At 40.0% G+C, this 22,229-nt stretch overlaps 1 protein-coding gene across 3 annotated transcripts in view; it reads left to right on the top strand.

Annotated features, from left to right (window-relative positions):
• SLC66A2 (solute carrier family 66 member 2) overlaps positions 1–21,248 on the top strand; it is a 97,037-nt gene extending 75,789 nt beyond the window's left edge. Inside the window, exon 6 of one of the 3 annotated variants that reach the window (XM_054020056.1) lies at positions 17,603–21,248. In XM_054020056.1, coding sequence (XP_053876031.1) covers positions 17,603–17,810 — 208 coding nt within the window. In that variant the 3' untranslated portion in view covers positions 17,811–21,248. The remainder of the gene's footprint in view (positions 1–17,602) is intronic. The other 2 variants (XM_054020057.1, XM_054020059.1) reach the window with 2 other exon arrangements.
• Positions 21,249–22,229: the final 981 nt, after the last annotated feature.

Raw genomic sequence — 22,229 nt, 5'->3', positions numbered from 1 at the left:
ACCAAAGAACATTTACAAACACGGTTCATGGACTAGTGGCATGAAAAAGAACTGCAGTTTTCAATAGAACAGGTAGGAGCTGGCCTAGAGAAAAGACAGTGTTAAATTGAGACATCAGGGTTTCAACGATGAGCATGAACGGAAGTTGCTGTATAAATGCAGAGTATTATTACTACTTATTACTTACTACTTCTATTATTACAATAAGTGTCTTATGTGGAATTCCTTCAGATCCATTATTGAAGTCAAGATACTTCAAAAAGACATCAGCTGTCTTTTTCCTTTATCCCCTAAGTTAACGCATGTTGGCTAATACCTTGTTTTCCTCAAAGTACCTACAAATTGCTTGCTTTAACTGTTCTAGTAATTTACTAGGTGTTAAGGTTAAATGTACGCATCTGTATTTCCTTCAGTGTGTTTTACCCTTCTTCAAATAATTAACATTTAACGTTTTTCATTCTTCTGGGACTTCCAGCGTTCTCCATGATTCTTCAAAAATAATTGTCAGTGCTTCTGATATTTCAGCTATGTGAATGGTAACCTGGCATTCTTTAACATGTACCTTCATCATTTTGCCTAGTGACCTTTTCCTTTCCTTGTTAGGTATTATGGCACCAATTATCTGGGCTACAGTTGTCCTTTTCAGTGAACACTGATTGTAAAATAGCTATTAAGCATTTTGAGCTTCTCCTATTTCATCTGTTGATTGCTTTCATTGCTCATTCAAAGTACTTCTGTTGACAGTCTAGTCATGTATATTATCCCACTCTAGCTCCATAATGTCAACCAAATCATAGATGTATTTAAAAAAAAGTCTGTCTTCCATCTCATGCCTCCATACATCTGGCAGTAGTAGTGTTTTAGGGTGTGTGTGGTTTTTCTTTCTTTTTTTTTTTTTTTTGTATTTCCCTTACTTGCAGTACCTTCCCATCCCATGGTTTATGGCCTTTATGTTGGTGGTAAGGAAGATATGGTATAGTGTTCTGAACGCCAAGACTGGGAAACAGAAATTCCTGGGTTCTAATTGCAGCTATTAAATTGACTCCATCTGTGACTTTAGTGTCTCCCTGTACTTTATATATTTTCCCCATCTGCAAACTAGAAATAATACCTTAATTAAATGTTGGTGAAATGCTTGGAGATCCTCCAGTATAGAGGCTTTGTACACTATTTATCTCCCTCTGTTAAACAGTGGTTTGGTGCAACAGTCATTGAAAAACTTTTAATAGAACTTACTGTGGCTACAAAAAATATAGTAGCAAATGGTGAGCTGCGGGAGACTTGGGGGAAAAAAAACATTAACATAAAAGGATTTTTAACTTTATTTTAAGATGTTTATTTCCTAGACCAAATTTCAGAGCTATGACGAAGCTTGAATTTGTGACTTCCTGCCACCCTCTGTGGTTCTAATACCAATGGGAAGGGTGGAGGGGGAGTGACCCTTTGAATATGGTAGGCTTGGGTTCCTCCCCGCCCCACTGAAAGAGTCACTTCAGCAGGAATAATATCCAGCACATTCAAACTGATTGGGCTGACAGAAGGGGCATGCTCTACTGTATTTTCCGTGCATGCAAAATGAGCACAGAGTATGCCCTAAAGAGATGTTGGTAGAAAACTGTCTGAATCTGATTTCAAGGAGCAAAGGTTTCCCCCCATTTCAACAAAATCTGTGGTTTGTCTGCCACTTGCTCTGCTCCGTTTGCAACTTCCTGCTGCAGCCTAACTTAATACCTAAACTGTGGCCCACCTAGACCCTCTCAGAGGTCTAGAGAGGCCCAGGCCACTTCCAGCTTTTGAGGCCCCTAGCCATAATAAAAATAAAAAATGATGACACATGGTCTAATCTTGTGCCGTCAGAACCAATATATTTTTATTAATATTTATGAACATTTTAAACTCTCTTGAATATGACAGTCTATATCAGTTAACAAAAAAATTGTCTTTTACCAAATCACATCTCTTATTTGCTTAAATTTGCAGCTCTAAGCTGAGTGTGTGTGTCACATTTTGATCCTGATAGGGATCCACATAAAAACAAGTTGCGAAACTTATCAAATGCCAAAAAATGAACAAATGTCTAAATTTGAGGCCACCTTTGAGCTTGAGGCCCAGACCAAATGGCCCTCCTGGCCCCCCCTCTGATTGGCCATGGGCCCACCTACTTCCATGCTGGGGTCATTGCATTGCTCTTCTCTATGTCTGCATGCTGCTGCCACTGCCCCCCTCCCTCCAATTACATTCTCAGTGCTCTGCAATGAGGCCACAGAGGACTCCAGAAAAAACCAGCATGGAAATGGGAAACCATCCTCTTCTCATGCTGCCACCTCTATTAGCAACCTGAGCTGCAGTCTCTTTTCTCGCCACACTGAGGCCTGGTCTGCGCTGAAAAGTTACATCAGCATAGCTACATTGGTCGGGGTATAGGAAACCACAACACTGACTAGCACTGACCAGTGTAACTGTTTTGCTATACAAAGCACATGGGATCTTTTATAGGGGAGAAGGCAAAAACGCTGCATTTATTGAGAATACAGCAGTTAGCATAAGCTTCACACACACACACACACACTCTCTCTCTCTCTCTCTCTCTCTCTCTCCTGCCAGTTAATGTTACCAGTCCAGAGTCTGGATCAATCTAGTGGCCAGCCAGATTGGTCACAGAGGGGAGCCAGGCTCTGTCAGTCGCGATCCGATGCTCCTGGAGTGTGGCAAGACGAACCCAAAGTCCCATGGCAAAGCACCCTGTTCTTATAGTCTTTTTTTTCTCTATTGAAGTCTATGGATTTTGCTGTGTCAGTTTATGGCCTGTTACTCCTTAATTGGTGGTATCTTTTGATGTAAACATTCCAATACGCCTCCGAGAGGGTCATCCTGTCCTTGTTTCGATTTAAATCAATTGTCTTTAGGGGTGCCAGCCTTACCTCAGGGTCGTCAATCTGCCCTTCCTTCATTATGGATGTGTATTGATGGTTTTCTGGTGTCGTTAAGTCTCTTCACTCCTTCCTTGACCATCTGGCTATAACAATGGCCTTCACACCTTATCTTTTCCTGATGCATACATTCCTCATCTACATAAACAGTCTTTTACAGAGACCTTTGAGAGCAAAAGACATTGTAAATTAAGCCTTCCTAAATCTTATAATCAAAACAATTCACATTGGGGCCCAGGCCTTCAGCGTTCCTCTAATCTCCTTAATATAGGACACAATACAAGATCCTGTCTCTTACTTACTAAACCTCAAACAAAGAAATGTATATTTAACTAGAGTGCCTAATTTGTAATACATATAGGAAACCATAGTAGACATTATAACTTATCCTAAAACAAAAGGGTGACCATAATCAGTCATAAGGATTGTTCTGGTCTGTCCCTGCCTTAACATCAGTACAGACGCTGGCAGTCTGTCAGATGCATTTCTATCAGTGTCCCAGAGGGTCATTCCTTTCTGCTATTCAAAAAGGGTGTCTGGCAGGATGAAATCAAATCATACATTAATACATACTACGTTATTATAACCATCCATTATTATAACCTTTAATACAAATATAAAATCCTAATCCTACATAGCTATGCGAACAGAGCTGTGTCTACACTGGGGGTATAGGCTGCATCTCTAGTATGGGGCTATGCCGGCATAGTTTCCGTAGTGTAGACAAACTCCCTGCCAACTTTCAGCACATCACTAGTTGCCAAAACTGTCTCTTACACTGCAGCCCTTTCCACACCTGGGATATCTCCACTTCTGCCTGCCTTCAGTGAGAACCTTAAGAACGGTTTGGGGGTTTGGTTCAGAAATCCATAGCAAATAACATCTTTCTTAAGCAGCCAACCTTCCCAAATATTCAAAGGCTTCTATAGAACACAGATAAATAAAACCAAACTTTGAGTTTCTAGCCCAAAACTCTCTTCTGAGAGGTGCTTGTCCCCAAAAATGGCTTGAGATTTTTGGAAAAGTAAAGGCCTCTTATTCTTGTCACTCACACATCATAAATATGCCAGACCCGATGCATGTTAGATTTGGTCAAAATGTTCCCAGCTGGTAGGTCACATAAAAACTTTTGTGTGGTTTAGCTAAGTTATAGGAGGAGTTGGTCAAAACTGGGCTTATAATGGAGGGCTAGTAAAAAACGGTTTGGCTTTTAAAGAGTTCCTTCTTCCCCCAGTACTTAAGAAACTCTGGAATTCTGAAACAAGGGTGGCTTTATGAGCCTACAAATACCAATGCATATTTTACAAACCTTGCTTGTTCTGCCAATGGTCAATGCACCTACTTGTGTGAGTAAGACTGCAGATAGAATATTTCAGTCAGTTTTGGCTCCTCATTACCAGAAAGTTGTAGATAAACTGTAAAGGAATTCAGGAAAGAGCAACAAAAATGATGAAGGCGCTGGAGGGACTGACTTACTGATGAAAGGTGAAAAAAAAAAAATGCTTAGCTCAGTGACAGCTTGGGAGAGGGGGTAGCATAAGTCTACAGATATCTGAAGGGTGTGAAAGGCAGGGATGGAGAGGAATTGTTTTAGCATAGTGCTAGGGGTTATAACTTGGAGTAAGGAATGAAATACATTGTTTAAGTAAAGGGGAATATAAGCTAATTGTCAAAAAAAACCTTCCTGACATAGATCTGCTACATTGTGGAATAGTCTTTTAAGGGTAGTAGTGGAAGCCCCATCCCTTCCGACACTTTTATCCTAGACTGGATAAGCCCCTAAAAATAGATTGTAGGGAGCAACCATGCATTATTAGTAGGAGGATGTTCTACAGCCTAGCAGGTCTTATCTATCTCCAGTTACTATGGCTGCTAATGCTGAACCTTCAGATACATATTTGGTTACTACATGGAGAAGTTATTAGTATTTTGCTTTGATAGTTTGATTTTTTTTTTCTTTCAATCATAAATATATGTTGTTACATCTGCAACAGGGACTCCTTTTTCTGATTTTTGTGGAGAGCCCAGCACTGATTGGGCCGTTTGGGTGCTACTATAATGCAAATAAATATTCAGTAACAATAATTTGCTTAATGATCATTCCCTGGCTTGGTATCTTGTGACAAAACTCTCTTCTGATTTCAATTTAAAATTGGGAACTTTGGGTTTTACCACAGGAAAGGGTATAAACTTGCTGTGTGTTGCTGCTGCTGCTACAGATTGGGGTTTTTTTTTTTTTTAGGTACTGAGTTCCATTTTTAAACACTTAAAATCTGTTTTGCATAAAGATCTTTCCTCTGTCCTGGTTTATGTCCTCTTTACTGCCAGTTTGCAAGTGTTTTTTGGTAAGTGCAGTTGTATTTATTATTGCCATGTAATCACAAAGGTTTCAAGGAGCAGGTGAAACTCATTTCAGGTAAAAATCTAATCTTATTTCCAGATTGTTAGGTGATTGGAAAGGAGTCTTAAACTTGGCCCCTGTGTTTTCGCTCCTATTCTACACACAGTTGTGTTTGGGAATTGTATTTCTCCAATGTTTTCTTAAAATGTACAAAAACATTTAGCTGAAGGATGTGACTGATGCATGAAAAGTAAATGACTATAATGATATTCTTAGATTGTGCTCCATGAGAGACCAGCTTTTTTATGGAGCTACTTAAGACTACTGGTTCAAGACAGCATAGGAAATATTAAAGCTAGACCTAGAGATCCAGCTGTACTTTGTATATGTTGACCTCAGCAGCAATTGCAGTTTTAAATCATTACAATATTAAAACATGGGCCGACTGTTCATTGGGTTATCATAATAAAACGAAGGCACACATGTATTAAAATGACCTCACTTAAAGTGGCTGATGGGCCTAACAAAATTTCCTACTATAATTCTCTGGGTTTTTTAGGGGGGGAGGGGAATTGTTAAAAATCTGTGTAATAATGTGTTTGAGCCTGGGGATACAAAGCTTGGGCTCAAGAGCGGGTTACTTTCTTTTTTATTAAAATCTTTAAATGCCTTATGCTTCAAGTTAGGATTGCAGACTCAAATAATTAGAATGTTCTTGGATTTGGGTGTTTCTTTTGCATTATTTATCCCCATAAAAAGTGGCCAAATTATTAATAGTTGAAAATGTACCTCTCTGCATTGCACTTCAGAGGGGAGTGTGCAGGAGGCTGTCTGGACAAGTCACAGTCATTTACGCTCTAATCACTAAAGTCAGGAAGCAACTCACAGGAAAGAATTCTGTCCCTGGAGCTGCCACTGACTCTGTGTGGCCCTTGGATAAATAGCCACTCTGTGCCTTAGTTTACCTATTTGTGAAATGGGTATAATGTTGATCTGTTTCACTGGGGTGTTGAGGCTCATTGGTTACACTTGTACAGCAACTTTCAATCAATGATTTCAAGTTGTTCTACAAAATAGCATCTATTATTACAGCTCCCAAAGGAGCCTTTGCAACATACTGCGTCAAAGATCCTTCACCTCCATAGACTGTAACACCTGTCTTTTATACAATGGGGCAATCACTTAAGAGCACGTGGTAAAAAAGTAAGATATTTAAAAATTAATATTATGTAGGAGTGTTCTATATACTGTACGAGCAAAATTAATTAAATCTGGGACATTTTGTTATATGAACAGTCCACTGTAGACTCGTTACCCAATCTGTGTTTTTATGTGTACACCACAGAGCTGTGTGAATAATTGATTTTTCAGTTTACTGGCTGTACTGACAAATCAAGAAAAACTTTTGCCAAACCGAAAAGTCTTTAATTGGTTTGTTTATTTATTTAGTTATGGTGGAACAAAGCGTTTTGTTCATCCTGAACAAAATGTTTCATTTTGTTTTTGAGCTTTATTTTTTTAAATGGAAAAAAAATGTAAAATTGAAGTAAATGTTGAAATACAATATTTTGATTTCTTTGGAGGAGGGAGGATTTTTTAGGTTTTTTGACCAAAACAATTCAGCAAATTCATCATGAATTCACAAACCTGAATCTGCATTTTTCAGAGGAAAATTTTACCTTGAATTAGTACACTATCAAATAGTGCTGAACCCCCTTGCAACAGCCCACCATAGGTGGTGGTGATAGGAGTAGAAATAATAATTAATAAAGACACTCACTTGAAAATCATGGGAAAGTATTTGTGTATCTGAGTAGCTGTAATGTATTGGCTTAACTCCTTTTTCATAATTATTTTCTTTTTTTTTTTTTTTTCCATTTGTGTTTTGTGGCTGCATAAAAGAAATATAAAATAAACATCTGACACAACTACCTTGGAGTGCATATCTCGGAATTTTTTTGCTGAACAAGCAGAATGCAGCATTCATTCTGGAACATCTTTCTCAATAAACCCTGTTGTTCCTAAGAGTTGCAGGGGTTTTCAAATAGCTGGATCTTCCAAACTAATGTGACCAGATGTCCCGATTTTATAGGGACAGTCCCGATTTTGGGGTCTTTTTCTTATATAGGCTCCTATTACCCCTCCACCCCCTGTCCCGATTTTTCACATTTGCTGTCTGGTCGCTCTATTCCAAACCCCCACACTATGCTATCCATTACTCACGGATCTAGTTTCAGCTGAACTCTGAAGTTCCAAAATAAGCTTTTGATTTTTCTCCTCCCTCAAGTTCCTGTTAAATGTTCTTCTGTCAAGGGCTGGACATATGGCTCCCTCTGGAAATTGTCAGTGCCACTCCAGTGTCAGACAAATCGCTACTAAATGACATAAGGCACTCTAGAGGCTTGGCACCTAGGCGTGGAGTATCAAACTTAGATTTCTCAACTGGTTGTGCACAATATACTCTGCTGGGCCTGCAAAAATGCTCTAGATATGTCCTCATACAAATAGCCTGTATTGGTGTGTGCAAACTTGACTTCCAGATGAAATATGGAAATATGGCTCTTTGGAAATATGGCTCTTGATGGTCGTGCATCAGTACTGACACTTTTTAAAAAAGTTGGGGATAAATGCTCTATTCATGTATATTTTTTCTTGCACTTTTAAAAATAGCATAGCATTCAGATTTCATGGTCTTCTGCCTTTGTTTCTGTGTTAAAGCCGGGTCAGTCTCTCTGGCAGAAATGCTACTAGTGTGTACACTTGATATTTCTGTAAGGAGACCTGATATAGAAGAGTTGCTTTTCAGAGCCTGAAAATATGAGCTGAACGTTTTCCAAAGTGAGGATGTTGGAACCAACTGTGAAAGCTGTGTCTTGCTCCAAATATGTTAATGTAAACAGATTGCAACAGTTAGCAGCTGAAAAAGATGGTTAGAAAATATTTTTCAAAACAGGGGCAGTGCTGAAATTTATTCACGGATCGACTTTTTATGGCCCCTATTCCTGAAGAATCTGTGCATCTAGCAAATATTACTGATGGTATCCTCCTAGTACCCCATCATAAGGAGAAATAGTATCGTTTTTTACAGATGTGGAACTGAGGCACTGAGCTATTAAATGACTTTCTCAAAGACACATGGGAATGTGTGTGGCAGAGACAGGGTTTGAATGCAGCATTGCCAAAATCCATGCTGTGCCTTTACCACAAGACCATTATTTCTAGAAGAGGAGAAGGAAATGTGCAAGTTTAATTAATTGCTTATGAATTGTATGATTTTATATAGGGAGTTAGTTTTCAAAAGAACTCTTCCCTTAGAGTGAAATCCTGGCCATATTGAAGTTGATGGCAAAGCTTCCAGTGACACCAATAGAGTCAGGATTTCACCTTAAATGTGCAAATATAAGCTATTAATTACATAGCACAACTTTTGCTAACTATTGATCTTAAAATGTTTCCTAATTGTTCAAGATTTGCGAACTGGTTCAGTAACTGATCCCAGGGTGATCCTGTGATCACAGTACAGGACTCACTCAGAAAATCTGGGGTTTTATTGTGTGCCTAACCAGACTTTCTGCATGATATTGGGCTAGTCACTTAACCTCCAGACCCTCAATTTCTCTATATGTAAGGTGAGACTAATGCAATATTCACGCTGGCATTTTGCCAGTGGGAGTGTCATCAGAGGACTTCTGTTGTTCAAGAAGGTTTTATTTTGGTAACAGAAAGTCTGGGTTTTGCAGACAGGAATTAGATTTGGGTGTGGACACATGCAAATCTGTGTTAACAAAAAGCAAATTTTGCCAACAAAACTTTGTAGGGTACACCAGGCCTGATTATTTCTGTACCTGCAAAGACCTAGAGTAGACATGGTTATACCAACCTCAACATGTTTTTGCCAGTATTATTTTGCTTGCTGAACTGGTATAAGTTATATGGACAATATTGCTTTTTTTTGTTGGTATGAGTTTAGTCTACAATCAAAGGTTTTCCTGTGTTCACCTGACCTACTATTTGCCTACTTCAAAGTGTTTTTTGTTAATGGTTGTAAAGCACTTTGAGACTATATCAGAGGGAAGGCGCTAGTCTAAGGCTATGTCTACAGTACAGACCTTATAACGGCACAGCTGTACTACTGCAGCTGTGCTGTTGTAAGGTCTCCCATGTAGCTTCTCTATGTGGACAGCAGATAATTAAACCACCCTCAACAAGCGGCAGTAGCTAGGTCAGAGGGAGACACTCTCCTGCTGACATTGTGCTATCCATACAGGCGCTTTTGTTGGTGAAACTTATGTCAGTCACACCTCTGACCAACAAAAGTCCTAGTGTAGACATAACCTAATTCTCACAAAAGTTGATGAGAAAGTTGAAAGTCACAGAAATTTTGTTGATTTTAAATAGTTTTCACAGGTTTGAGAGGGCAGCGAATAACTTTTTAAGCGGATAAAGTTGGATAAATTGTATCCATCTTCCAGTTATTTGAAATAAACTTTAGGACTCTGGGTCCCTTGGCTGGCCACTGAATAAAATTAGCACTATGCTCATAACTATACCACAGATGTAATTACAGTCCGGCAAGACGTAGCTGCTATTTTTATTGAAGTTTGCTGGCATGTGTGGTCAAGTCACTGTGGAATTTCACAACGGAAGTCATTGTCTAATGTCTGATCCTCTTCACATCCTCCAGCTGTAGGATATTTTTGGTTTTGTGTGTTAAATTACCTACATATGCAGAGTGTTAATGCTGATATGAGAAAATCCATGGAACAAATAAAAACAAGGACTGTTAGATCTTTCCTTTTGTGTAGGTTTGTGCCAAGTACCAACCAAAGTTCTGCAGACTGTGATTCTGCCTATGTGCTGCTTTGTAAGTGACAGCTAGTTTGATGTATTGTTGCATCAAATTTTAAGGCTAATAATGACTTGGGGGCAGAGAGAGGGAACAGGGTTTTGTGCCTTAACTTTATTTAGAAGTTCTTGTTTCTTTTGGTAGGCAGAGTAAGAAAGGTGTAACGAACAAGAGAATGCTCAAAGAATTGAGGGTAAAAGCAGAATGGTGTACTAGAAAGGAAGAATCATGCAAGAACATGCAATCAGGCTATGGCTAGATGGAGTGAAGAAAGGGTGAAGATTAAGTTCTGTGCGTGTGCTGCCTGAATAAGGAGTTCTGAGCCCAAATATTGGAGAAAATTTCCAAATAGTGAGAGGTTCTCAACCCGTGGGCTGCTTGCAGCCCAATCAGCACACAGCTGAGGCCCATGTGACATCCTCAGGGCCATACAGGTAATATATATATTGTTTGGATGTGGCCCACATAACACAGAGAGAGTTGCATATGCAGCCCAGAATGGTAAATAGCTTGAGAACCACTGAGACAGACTGTGGAATAGCCTCCCAAGTGAAGCAGTGGAAAGGTTTCCCTTTAGGATACTTAAAACTATTCAGGGGTATGGAAAAAGCTTTCTACAGAACACTCCTTTATTGGCTGGGTGTATAGACAAGGTGAGCCAATAGATATTTTCCAACTCCAGTTTCTGTAATTCATATAACTTCAAATTGCAGTATTAGCACACACAATACTACAACAAACTAAAAATAAAAACTATTGCTTGGTTCTGTTTTTTAGCAAAGTAAATTGTATTACAATCTATATGAAATATGCTGTCACTGGTGCAGAACTGCACTGTCTCGGGGATTTCTTTTATGTTAGCATATTAAATTAGTATTTGGCAGTACCTGTGGAAAGAGAGATTTCTAATGTCTATCGAGTGATAAAAGCACATGATGTTCTTCTGAGAATTATTTCAATAGCATAATAAGTAGTTATCCTTTAATGTTTTTAAGAGTAAATCACAACAGAAAAATTTCCAACAGATTCCCTCGTTTATGGTCAATTCAAATTTTATGGAGACTTGACATTAACTGACTGTTATTAACTTAGCAATTCCCTGTAACAAGATCACTTGTAAGAAAGCCGCTTGTTTTGGGAGCTTTGTCGGCACTGGATACCGCAGTAGTGATTTACATTGGTGGGAAGTGCTATTTTTGTTGCAAATCGGCTTCAGCCTCTGGCAACACCATCTATTTCTGAGCAACTCTTGCCGCTTCCTCCTCTTCACTGGGCATACCTATTGTTGCAGAAATGTTGCCATTTATCTCTTTCTAGTTAACCAATCATGCTGTGGCATGGCTCATGCCTCTTTTTCTGTCTCTTTCTCCCTCCTACCCCTAACTAACATGACAGTTTTCTTTGTCTTGGAGCAGTATGGTCATAACACTTTTCTATTTGACGGTCTCTCTGCTGGTTGTGCAGATCAGGGCCTACCCTGCAGTTTAAACTTCTCCAGTCCAGCTTTCAAACGTTATAGTAACCAGGACCGGCTCCAGGGTTTTTGCTGCCCCAAGCGGCGGGGAAAAAAAAAAAAAAAAGCCGCGATTGCAATTGTGATCGGCAATCTGGGCAGCTCTACCGCGCCACTTTCTTCTTCAGCAGGAATTCGGCCGCAGGTGCTTCCCTCCAAGAGGGACCCGCCGCTGAACAGCCCAACGTGCTGCCCCAAGCACCTGCTTGCTGGGCTGGTGCCTGGAGCCAGCACTGATGGTAACGATAGGAGAAGATTTAAAGCTGAATGTTTTTTGTTGTTGTTGTGGATACCACAGAGTGCAGCTTTGTTAATAGTTGGGTTGCTTAGTTTTGGAAAAACTCAAGCATCAGAACTTGAAATTTGAAATATGGCTTCTGTGAATGTTGGAAGTGAGCTTTTGCAGCTTGTATGTAAACATCCTTGGTTCTGGCAGGTGGTCTCCTTGGCATACTTCTTGCTTGTTTGTATGTGCCTCAGGTATTCTTGCAAGAAAGGACTGGTTTGTGGCACTTGGCATCTTCTTCTTCTTCCCTGAATGGAAAAGGTCTGTAGAATAACCACTCAGACAAGCACCCAAAAATAAATAAAATTGTTCAGTGAAAGCCTCCCTATCTGACAAGACACTCTGCTCCTTTCTTCCTCCCAGGCAGACAAGAAGCAATCTATCCAAGATTTCTCCTTTTCAGCAATAAGAATAAATGTAAAAAATAGCTGGGCATAGAGCTGGAATAGAATTCTCCTCCGCTTCAGAGGGCTAGTGGGCAAAGTTCAGAGTGTACATACGAAAGCTTCCTTTTCTGATCCCAGGTGAAATCCTGAAATGACTTAATACATGAGGATGCAAAGTTTTGATTCCTCTCGATGCACACAGAAACTCCCATTACTTTGAATGGAAGCACTGTGTGCAGCAAGTAGAATAATTACCCCCACACAGCTGTGTTAAAAGAACATTATTGAGGTTTCAAAGTCAAGCACTCAACCTGCATTCTGGCCTTTCCTAACTTTTAACTGTTCAACCCTAATTCGGCCCCCTTGTGCCTATGCATTATGATACAGTCTTTACTTACAGGTTTCAGAGTAGCAGCCGTGTTAGTCTGTATCCGCAAAAAGAATAGGAGTACTTTTGGCACCTTAGAGACTAACAGATTTATTAGAGCATAAGCTTTCATGGACTACAGCCCACTTCTTCGGATGCATTCTTCTATATGCATCCGATGAAGTGGGCTGTAGTCCACAAAAGCTTATGCTCTAATAAATCTGTTAGTCTCTAAGGTGCCAAAAGTACTCCTGTTCTCTTTACTTACATGATCACATACTGTTTTCCACAGGAAAAAACAGCAACTCCATGTGGCATCATATTGACACCCACATGGGTCATCAGCATGATTGGAACCCTTTGATCCATTGCATGGATCTCTTCCACTTGAGCTAACAGTATAACTGATAGCAGCAGTAGGTTGTTGTCCTCCACGTGGACCGGTACTAAAGGGGGATGAGAGAGACTTTTTTCACAGATATTTGCTGACAGCAGAGTAATTGAGACACTAAGGGATCTTGGGTTACTTTCCAGAATGTGCTCTAGCAGTCACAGACTCTTCTGCCCATTCCCTACAAGCATGGCTCCTTCTTCCCCATCCCCTCCAACCTATCCCTATCCTCATTCTCTCTCTTTCTCATCCTGGCTCCTTGCCTATCCAGTCCCATGGTCTCGGTCTCCACTCCTCAGGCTTCTCATTCCAGTCCCAGTTTCCTTGCCCAGCTAGTCTTCATATCTCCCTCTGGATGTACTGAGTCCCAGTCTCCTCCTTCCCCCCGCTTCCAGACGCTTCCCTCCCAACTCCTAGTCCCCTCTGGCTCCTCATCTGATCTGTGTGTTCTCTCCCCACATCTCATTGACTCCCCATTCTAGTCTCCCTCCTCAAACTCCTCATCCAATCTCCGTTTTCCCCTCCCTGGTCCTTGTCCCAGTCTCTCTGACCAGCCACACCTCAGCTCCTTGTCAGATTTTCCTTCCTCCTTCTGTTCCCTTCTATCTATCCCACATTGGTTCCTACTCCCAATCTCCTTGCCAGCTAGTCCCAGTGTCCCTTGCCCCTGCCCCCAGCTCCTCATATGACCTATGTCATCCACCCACCCACCCAGCCAACTGGGCAAAATAATGTATTTGCATCTAACCTTGTTCTCAGAAATGGCTAAACTGTTGTAGCTGAAATTTTCCAAAAAACATTCAACCTGAGGCAGACATCCTGCATGGAAAATTGCCCCCCAGATGGTTACAGTTTGGTAAAGTCAAAATCTACTGAGAACAGGGGTGGTGCTAAAGTGGAAAGTATTAGGCAACTTTAACAATAAGTGGTGCTACCAGCACATCTGTAATATTGTAAATATAGGGGTGTGACAGCAGGGAGAACTTATATGGTCACTAATGTGTGCAGGGTGGCCTGGTTATTTCCTTGGCCCTATGGCCTAGATCAGGGGGTTCGGGACCCACCCCAAACCCCGCTTTGCCTCCAGCATTTATAATGGTGTTAAATATATAAAAAAGTGTTTTTAATTTGGGCGGGGGGTGGGGGGGTCACACTCAGAGGCTTGCTACATGAAAGGAGTCACCAGTACAAAAGTTTGAGAACCACTCGCCTAGATGCATTTGTGAAATTAGGTTTGTCGCAATTATTTGCTTGCTTTCTTTTAATAATTTTTTTCACAGCAGTTTTTTTTAAACCAGAAACCCAGGATTAATTTGCAGATTTTCTCCTGATGTTATGCCCCAACTAATGTAAATTGTTTGTTGTCTGACATTTGTTAACTTTTAAGCTATATTCCATTTCATGTCAATCTTCTTGTATATATGCAACTGAATTACTTTGGTGTTCTTCTGAACACTGAGTGTTGGAGTGTGACTTGGAAAACATCACAGGCACAATCCTACTTTCCTTGAGCATCTGAAATTCCCATTGAAGTCACTGGGGCTCCTAAATGTGCAAGGAATGCAGGATCACACACCAAATTTGTAAACCAGCATTGCCAACAACAAGATCATAAAATATTTCCTAATGAAAGTTCAGAGTCTGGTTTGTCTGTACATCATGGCTCACGTGACTTAGATCTGCTTTGCCATTGCAGCATGCGCTTTGCTCATAAACCACTACGTTGTGTTTATCCAAAAGTTTTTCGCCTTTGGCTATAGCTCTCTCTCCAGGAGACTAAACTCCCTCATGGTTTATAGACTGCTGATGATGTATGTTTCCCCTGAAAACACCCCACTCACTTGAGTAGCAACAATCTGGGATATTTTTAAATAGCCCCCTTTTCTGACTTTGACTTTGCCAGATATTCAGCAAGAAAAAACAAAAAAGGAAGTCCCAGGTTTTGTCCTTTGGATGTTAGACTCCTACTTAAAATCTATGGGGCATCTTTTAATTGGATTTATCCAAACTGTTAACATATCATTTTGCCAGACACGGCAGGCCAGACACACACTTGTTTAGCATGGGATGGTTTTTATTGAACAGACAAACAAAATTGTAAAATGACAGATTCACAATTAAATCAGCATAGCAAACATCCATGGCTTAGTATCATCGAGTCATTTCAGCTGCCTGCAAATGAACTATCCTAATTTATTGCACTCCTGTCTTATGTATTCAAGCCGTTCAGATTTGTTTCTGTTTTAAAAAAATCTGCCTGTGTAACTATCTAAAAAATGTTCTGTAGCTTGGCTCATTCCCGTGGCTGGCGGTGTTTGTTACACCGAAGGACTGTGCTTTCTTTCACTGAACGAGGAGGATTGAACTAGGCTTACCGAATCTATTTCTTCTTGTTGTTTGTATATAATTTGAGACTGAACTAGTCAATTATTATTATGTATTGAATCATATGTGCAGCTTCACACATGAAATCCCTTGGTGGCTTCATAATATGTAGATTGTTACTGATCTTTACTTTATGATCCCAGTCACCTAACATGGGGTATAAATGTTGCAAAAGGCTTAGATTCCTGTTACGTGATGGGTCAGTATTGTGTGACTCCCTTGGCCCCTGTTACAGTAAGGACTAGAGTATGGAATGCAAGATTTAGTCCATATTAGTATATATTTGTATCCAAAATACAAATTGATCGATCTTGATTTCCCCTCCTCCCCTTTGAATGTTTAGGAAATGAACATTGGGCCCTAATCCTTTTCTTGTGTGTGCACAGTTACGTTTGATGAATTACAATCAAGTCTGGCAAAACTCAATCAGTCATAATTCTGACATTTCATCTATGGGCTGCATAATATTTATGATAATGTAACTGTGAACTGCAAAGCTTTTATTTAGTATTGCTTATCTGCCCTTTTAAAAAGCTCTCCAGTTATAATCTATGAAGCCCGTAACCAGCTTTCAGAAACTGACTGTTCACATCCTTGTCGTGCCCTCAACACTGACAGTCAAGAAAAACCTTATGTATTTTATGTTTTAAAATCTATTTCTGTTCCCCATACTTTCTCCTGAACCTTGAATGGGAGGACTAGAAATGCACTGGAGGTTAGGGGAAAGCAGGGAAACACTAAAGATGCAGCAAAATGAAAGTAGGAAAGGGAGGAATGATGGGTATTAAAGTTTGGGCATTGGCACAGGTATAAACCATGGGAGCAAACCTTCTTGACGGACTTTTAACCTTGCTATAAACCGCTGTAGATACATTCATTGTTTTCTTTGTGTGTACTGTTGGACTACTTATTTTTGACTCTGGAGCACACATTGCATGGTATGATGTACAAGAAATCAGTTCTTCGCATAAGTGTTTATTTAGAGTGACTAGAGGGTGTGTGTGAGAGAGAGAGAGAGACAGAGACACTCACAGGAGGCCGTAAGTGTTGCAGTGAAAAGATATTTGAAGTCTGTTTGATGTTCACCATATTACTTACATTGATTATGCTGCACATAAATGTAATTTATTTTCATAGGATGTCATCAAGTCAGATATCACAGCGTGATTTTTAAAAGGAGTTAGATAACTACTTGGCCACTGGCATTCATGTCTGTAGGTACTAAGATAACAAAATTGTAGGCTTTAGGGGGTCAGGAAGCAATTACCCACCCCTACTTAGAGCGCTGCTTGATTTGATTAAGAGTGTTGTGTGGACTTGGTGGTAGCCTTTCGCTGCAGCATCAGGTATTGACAACTGTTCATATAGGTAGATCAATGCTGTCATGGTCTGGTAAAGCTAAACCTATATCAAAGTTCCAGTTCTTTCCATCTGTAATACTTCCTAGGGTTGTGAGACCCCTTGCTATCACCTGCCTTTTTAGCAAGAGGAAGCCTTGTCTGTGCCTGTCGGATGTCAGCTCCCTGACGCCACCTGTCAGGGGCACCACAAGCTCTTCCTTCTTAGCCTACAGAGGCTCTGCTGTCCCCCTGCAGTTGAGCATGGCTATTGCTACAACCCATGAGTTCTCCCAAGTGTCTCCCTTACCAGTCACACCTTAGATCACTTAGATATGTTTATAGTGAAAAGAAGTATAAATGTATTTAACAAAGAATAAAAATTTGAGAAATGGTAAGTAAAAGTATTGGGGAAAAAAATTGTTACAATTTTAATGTACATGTAACCTGCACTCTAGAGCCTAGACTTAACTAATAAGATATGTTCCTGTCTAATGAAATTTAGCTCACCCCAGGTCTTTGCAGCATTTGCCAGCCAGCCTGGCTGTGACCCTCCGTTCATAAAACAGATACAGAATTCCTTAAACAAATGATCGTATATACGTTTTGCAAGGATTATGATGACCAGGGGGCTCTTGGTAGAGAATTCACATGTCACCTTTTGGTCAACTGAATATGCATACATCTGGCCCAGGGGATCCTGGGAAAACTCTACACTCACTCTCTCTCTCTCTCTCTCTCACTCTCCCTCTCCCAGTTAGCCCCAAGAGGTTCCTAAGTCATACCCTCTTTAATTCTTCTATTTTGTCCCTTTTTGTAGTGTCAAGATGGTGCTGATGTGGACCAGTGGCGATACCTTCAAGACTGTTTACTTTATCCTGAACCAGGCTCCTTTCCAGTTCTCCATTTGTGGCCTGCTCCAGGTCTTTGTGGACATGGCCATCCTGCTACAGGTTTACTTCTACAGCTACTACCCTCAAAAGCCAGCATTGCACACTGCACACCCAGCCAGTACAAAGGCACTCTGAAGCACATGGTGGAGATGGCTACAGGTCAACAGTGTTGTGAAGTCTGCCTGTGCAGCTTTTCCTTCCACTTGTAAATACTGTACTATTTTGATGAGTTGAAATCAAGAGAGAAGAATGCTTGAAAACATAAGAAGTTTGGTATTTTTAATGGTTTGCTTCTGTTTGGTTTCAGATTCATTGTATGGAATTTGTTTTTCTGGGAGTGGGGTGGGGGATGGATAGTCTGTTTATTTTTTGCATACTTACCTATGAGCCTTATAAATTCACGTGTGTGTGTATGTATGTTTGTACGTACAATTGCAAGGGCTGGATGTTTGTGTTTTTAATGCTATTTAAAGAAATGTTAAACCACAGAGATGATCGAATATTTTATCTGAAGCTTTTACCTATTTATATAAAGTGTGTACTTTGGAAGTAAGTTTGGAATATCAGAGTTAAATATTTCAGTGATGTATGAAGACACTGTCAAAGTTTCAAAAAGGTTGGGTGCAGTGGATCAGGAAGGTGGGCAGGCGTACAGGGTCTGAGAAGGGATGGTGAACAATCTAAAGTAAACCAATAATAGCCAGTATAAAACATAAATGTACTGTGTGGGCACCCACTCACACTGCTGGATCAGTGTGGCAGTGACTAGATCAAGGTGAGGGATAGTTTCAGGGAGGTTATGGTGTGGCTGAAGCTACGGCCAAATCTAAACTAGACATAGCTAGTTACCAGGTGGGATGAAGAGAGAATTTAAGGGGAGGGGGAGAGGAAGTCTAACATAACTAAGTAGTCTTGCTTTGAAGCAGCTGCTTTCAGGAACAGAATGGGGCCCTGCCTGATTAGAGGTGCACAACTGGGTCGTTGATGGTGTGTGACAGAGACTCCGGGTGGGTTGTTGGGATGCCTACAGCAGTGCTGAATGGGGCCAGTAGGCGGGCATGTCAGGAGTACTAGTGAAAAATTTCTAGGCAGTGGTTGAGAAATTGGGGAAAAGCAGGAATAAAGATGTCAATGAAAGTGGGTTACTAAGGTTTGGAGTGGAGAACAGTTTGTGTGGGAGAAGTAAAGCAGTAATCTAGAGAGCCGGGTCTGCTTTCTAAAAATGTGGTTAGTTGAATATTGAGATTCACATTAGTATTATTGACTGCCAAGTGACACCAGTTTGTGTTCTGGGGTATTTCTTGTGTTAGCCAAACATGCAAATGCTACAAAGGAATAGGTGTGAAGAGAAGTATAATTGTTTTTCTGCTGTTCAAGATCTTCCAGGCTGTTTACTTTTAGAAAGCTAGATAGTAGCTGGAAAGGAAAGTGAGAAGGCCTGAGGGGCATATAATGTTATATTATAATCTAAGTTGTATATAATTGTATGTTTGCCAACATTAGTCATTGTGCCCTTTCTGAGAATTGGCACTTCTCTGGAAACGCTAAGTGGATACAGTTTTAATGTTCTGTTTTCAAGCCCTTTGGCTTCAGCCAGTTGCCATAATGAGCCTAGTTTGACCTGTAGGAGACGAATACAGATTGATTACTGAGTCCTAGAAACAGTTGTCTGTGTTGCCTTCTTCTTTGAGACTCAGTCTTTCCTTCCAGATAAATGCTGCCTTCCTGCAGATACTGGTGTTTAGGACAGTGCTAGATTTCCAGTGAGACATTTTGTTTTCTGAGAACATTCCAAAAAGATACACTAGCTTAAATAAGGCAGCAAGTCTGGGATATCACATCTTCAGTTTTCAATCAGGTATTCTCACTAACCTGCTATATTTGGCTCTACTATGCTTTAGGTATGGACCATCTTTAATGGGGGGTAGTCATATTCTTGTGAAGAGTAAAAGCATGTAGTCACAATGCCGTAAAATCTATCAGAAATGTTTATTTTAGGATAATTGACACCAAGTTGTCCTTTGCTATTGTGCTTTGGTTTTCCTTGTTTCTGAATTCTTAATCTCTCAGTCTAAAATAAATCCCAAACTGGCTGGCTTGACCGCTGGGATAGCACTCCCCATGCATTTCTTGGAGGTGATGTCCTGTGCTTCTATGAGCCAAATCCTGCCCCACTGGCAAAATTCTCATTATCTTCAATGGGGTCAGGATTTGGCTGTATGGGTGTGGCATGATCCAAGCACAGTATTGCATTTGTGCACCCTAAGCCTCTGTTTTTTATGGAGCAGCCTCTGAGCTGATAATGTTCCCCCTTCAGGATGGCTTGGTGGCGAGCACTGCAGAGGAGATTGGGTGCATAGGAGACTGGTATATCCCAGAGTAACAGGTAGGACCTGCCCTGGTCTTTGGTGTCTGCAGGGGACTACGCAGGCCACTGGCAAATCTACACACACAAACCAAAACTCAGGAAAGCTGTTCAATCTGAGGGCCTGGCATAGAGTGCTATGGTCAAACTCTTGACTCCATGCTTTTTGTTTGACACCATACTCTTTTATGCCTGAAGTGACCTTACAAAGACAATGTATGTGGCATGGCAGACTATGAATGTTTTATTCCTCTCCCTTTCTCAAATGTTCTCGTTGTGTTAAAAGAACATCTGGGCTTTTCTCTTTTTAATTAAAAACTTAATGACTGTCCTCTCTGGTGTATGCTGCTTCAATGAGGATTGTATTTCTACTCGTATGCAAACACTTTCTCACATGTTTTAATGGTTTGGTTTTTTAATAACTTGTAGTACTAAGATTTTTGTAACTGATGGTCTTTTTTTCTATTATTGTATGAAACAGGGGTGTATTAGCTAAATGGCTGCTAAGGTCTCTTGGCTTTGTGTAACAGGTATTACTGAAGATAAAATGAACATGGTTTTTCCTTTCTTCTTTTGGGACTCTTTGGTCTGCAGATTCTTAACAGTCTACCGTCACTACCAAAAACAGTATGCTCAATTAACATGTTTCTTTCATACCAGAGCTGCAAATGCTGGAAGAGAAGCCAGTTGACTAGTGTCTAAAGTCATTTTCTATTTAGAGCATTTGAAAAGCTGGGATACTTGGCTAGGAACTCTCTTGAACTTCATCTTGAAAGATGCTTTAAAAGCAAAGTTACAGAACTTTTTATATGTAAGGAATTATCTGTAGCAGTGATCACCTCAGAGAATTAAGAAATCAATTACTTTAAATACATATTTGTTGAATGTATGGTACATTTCATGGAGCTCACATTCTCTGTCAATTGCAGTGATTTAAAAACAATTAAATAAATCAATCAATTATACATAAATTCAGTGTTGCTTTGTTTTCTTCAAATGTAAGAAAGGAATCTTATTATTTAAAGATCTTGTATTGCTCATCTGGTCTGGGACCTTGTCCTCATATTTTCCCTAGAAAGGACAAGCAGGCTTTGGTTGCTATATAAGTAATCATGAAGCATACAATGTCCTATGATTAAAGCCTAGGACTAGGATTCACGATATAGGATCCTAGGGGGTGGATAAAAATCAATGATTTTTTGGGGGGTAGGGGAGGGAGTATAAAAAAATCTGATTTTTTTTAAGTTTAAATTAGATTTTCTTACTTTGTTTAAATTATGATTTTTTTCTTTTTAAAAATAAACCTGTTTTAAAATGAAATCTGAATTTAGTACAGAATATGTTAAGGCGTAAACTTGTGTAATCTCTTAAAACATTTAAATAAAAAATAAATGGGCTGAATCCATGAGTTTCTATCAAAAAATTTGGATTAAAGGCTGCCTTACTGTATAAAGAAAGAATCAGAAGGGAAAAAATCTAATGCTTGAAGTCAAGCTTTATAAATATGGGTCATGTATAAACAATAGGTCATGTACTTATTGTGGGGGCCTCAGGAGATGTGCTGCTGGGTACAAGAGACTGGCATTGGGACCTGGCCTCTGACTCTGGGAGACACCATCATGTATCTCATCAGGATCATCCATTGAGCCCACCTCCCTGGTCTCAGACTCCTGTTTTATAGCTTCCCCCTACCTGCCTGGCTCAGTTATCAACTTATGAATATTCATGACTTCACCCATTCAGTCACCATTTTCTAACATACTAAAAATGTACAGTTAATAAGAATCTGAAAATATCAAGCTATATAATTTGCTTAAATAAATGTATATAGGTCTAGTATGTCCTCCGAGGTAGCAAAAAGATGTACCAAAACTAGTATAAAGACTCTATTTAGTTGTAAATGGTTATATCAATGAATGAGAATGCACCTTTCTTTAGAAAATAACTGAGGTACAAATGGAAAAGTTGATTAAAATCAGATGATTTAAATAGAGGCTTTCCACTTGGTGATTTAAATCAATCCACCCTGCTGGGTTCTGTCTCCAGCTCTTTCATGGACTGTCGGTGTGACCTTGAATAAATCACTTTACCTCTGTGTGCCTCAGTTTCCAGGTAGAAAATGGGGGATAGTAACTCACAGGGATGAAGTGTTAATTATTATTCAGTGATTGCACCTTGCAATGGTTCTC

This window comes from Malaclemys terrapin, chromosome 2 (genome assembly GCF_027887155.1).
Source record: "Malaclemys terrapin pileata isolate rMalTer1 chromosome 2, rMalTer1.hap1, whole genome shotgun sequence".
NCBI lineage: Eukaryota > Metazoa > Chordata > Testudines > Emydidae > Malaclemys > Malaclemys terrapin.
This window is presented reverse-complemented; position numbering and strand designations above follow the sequence as displayed.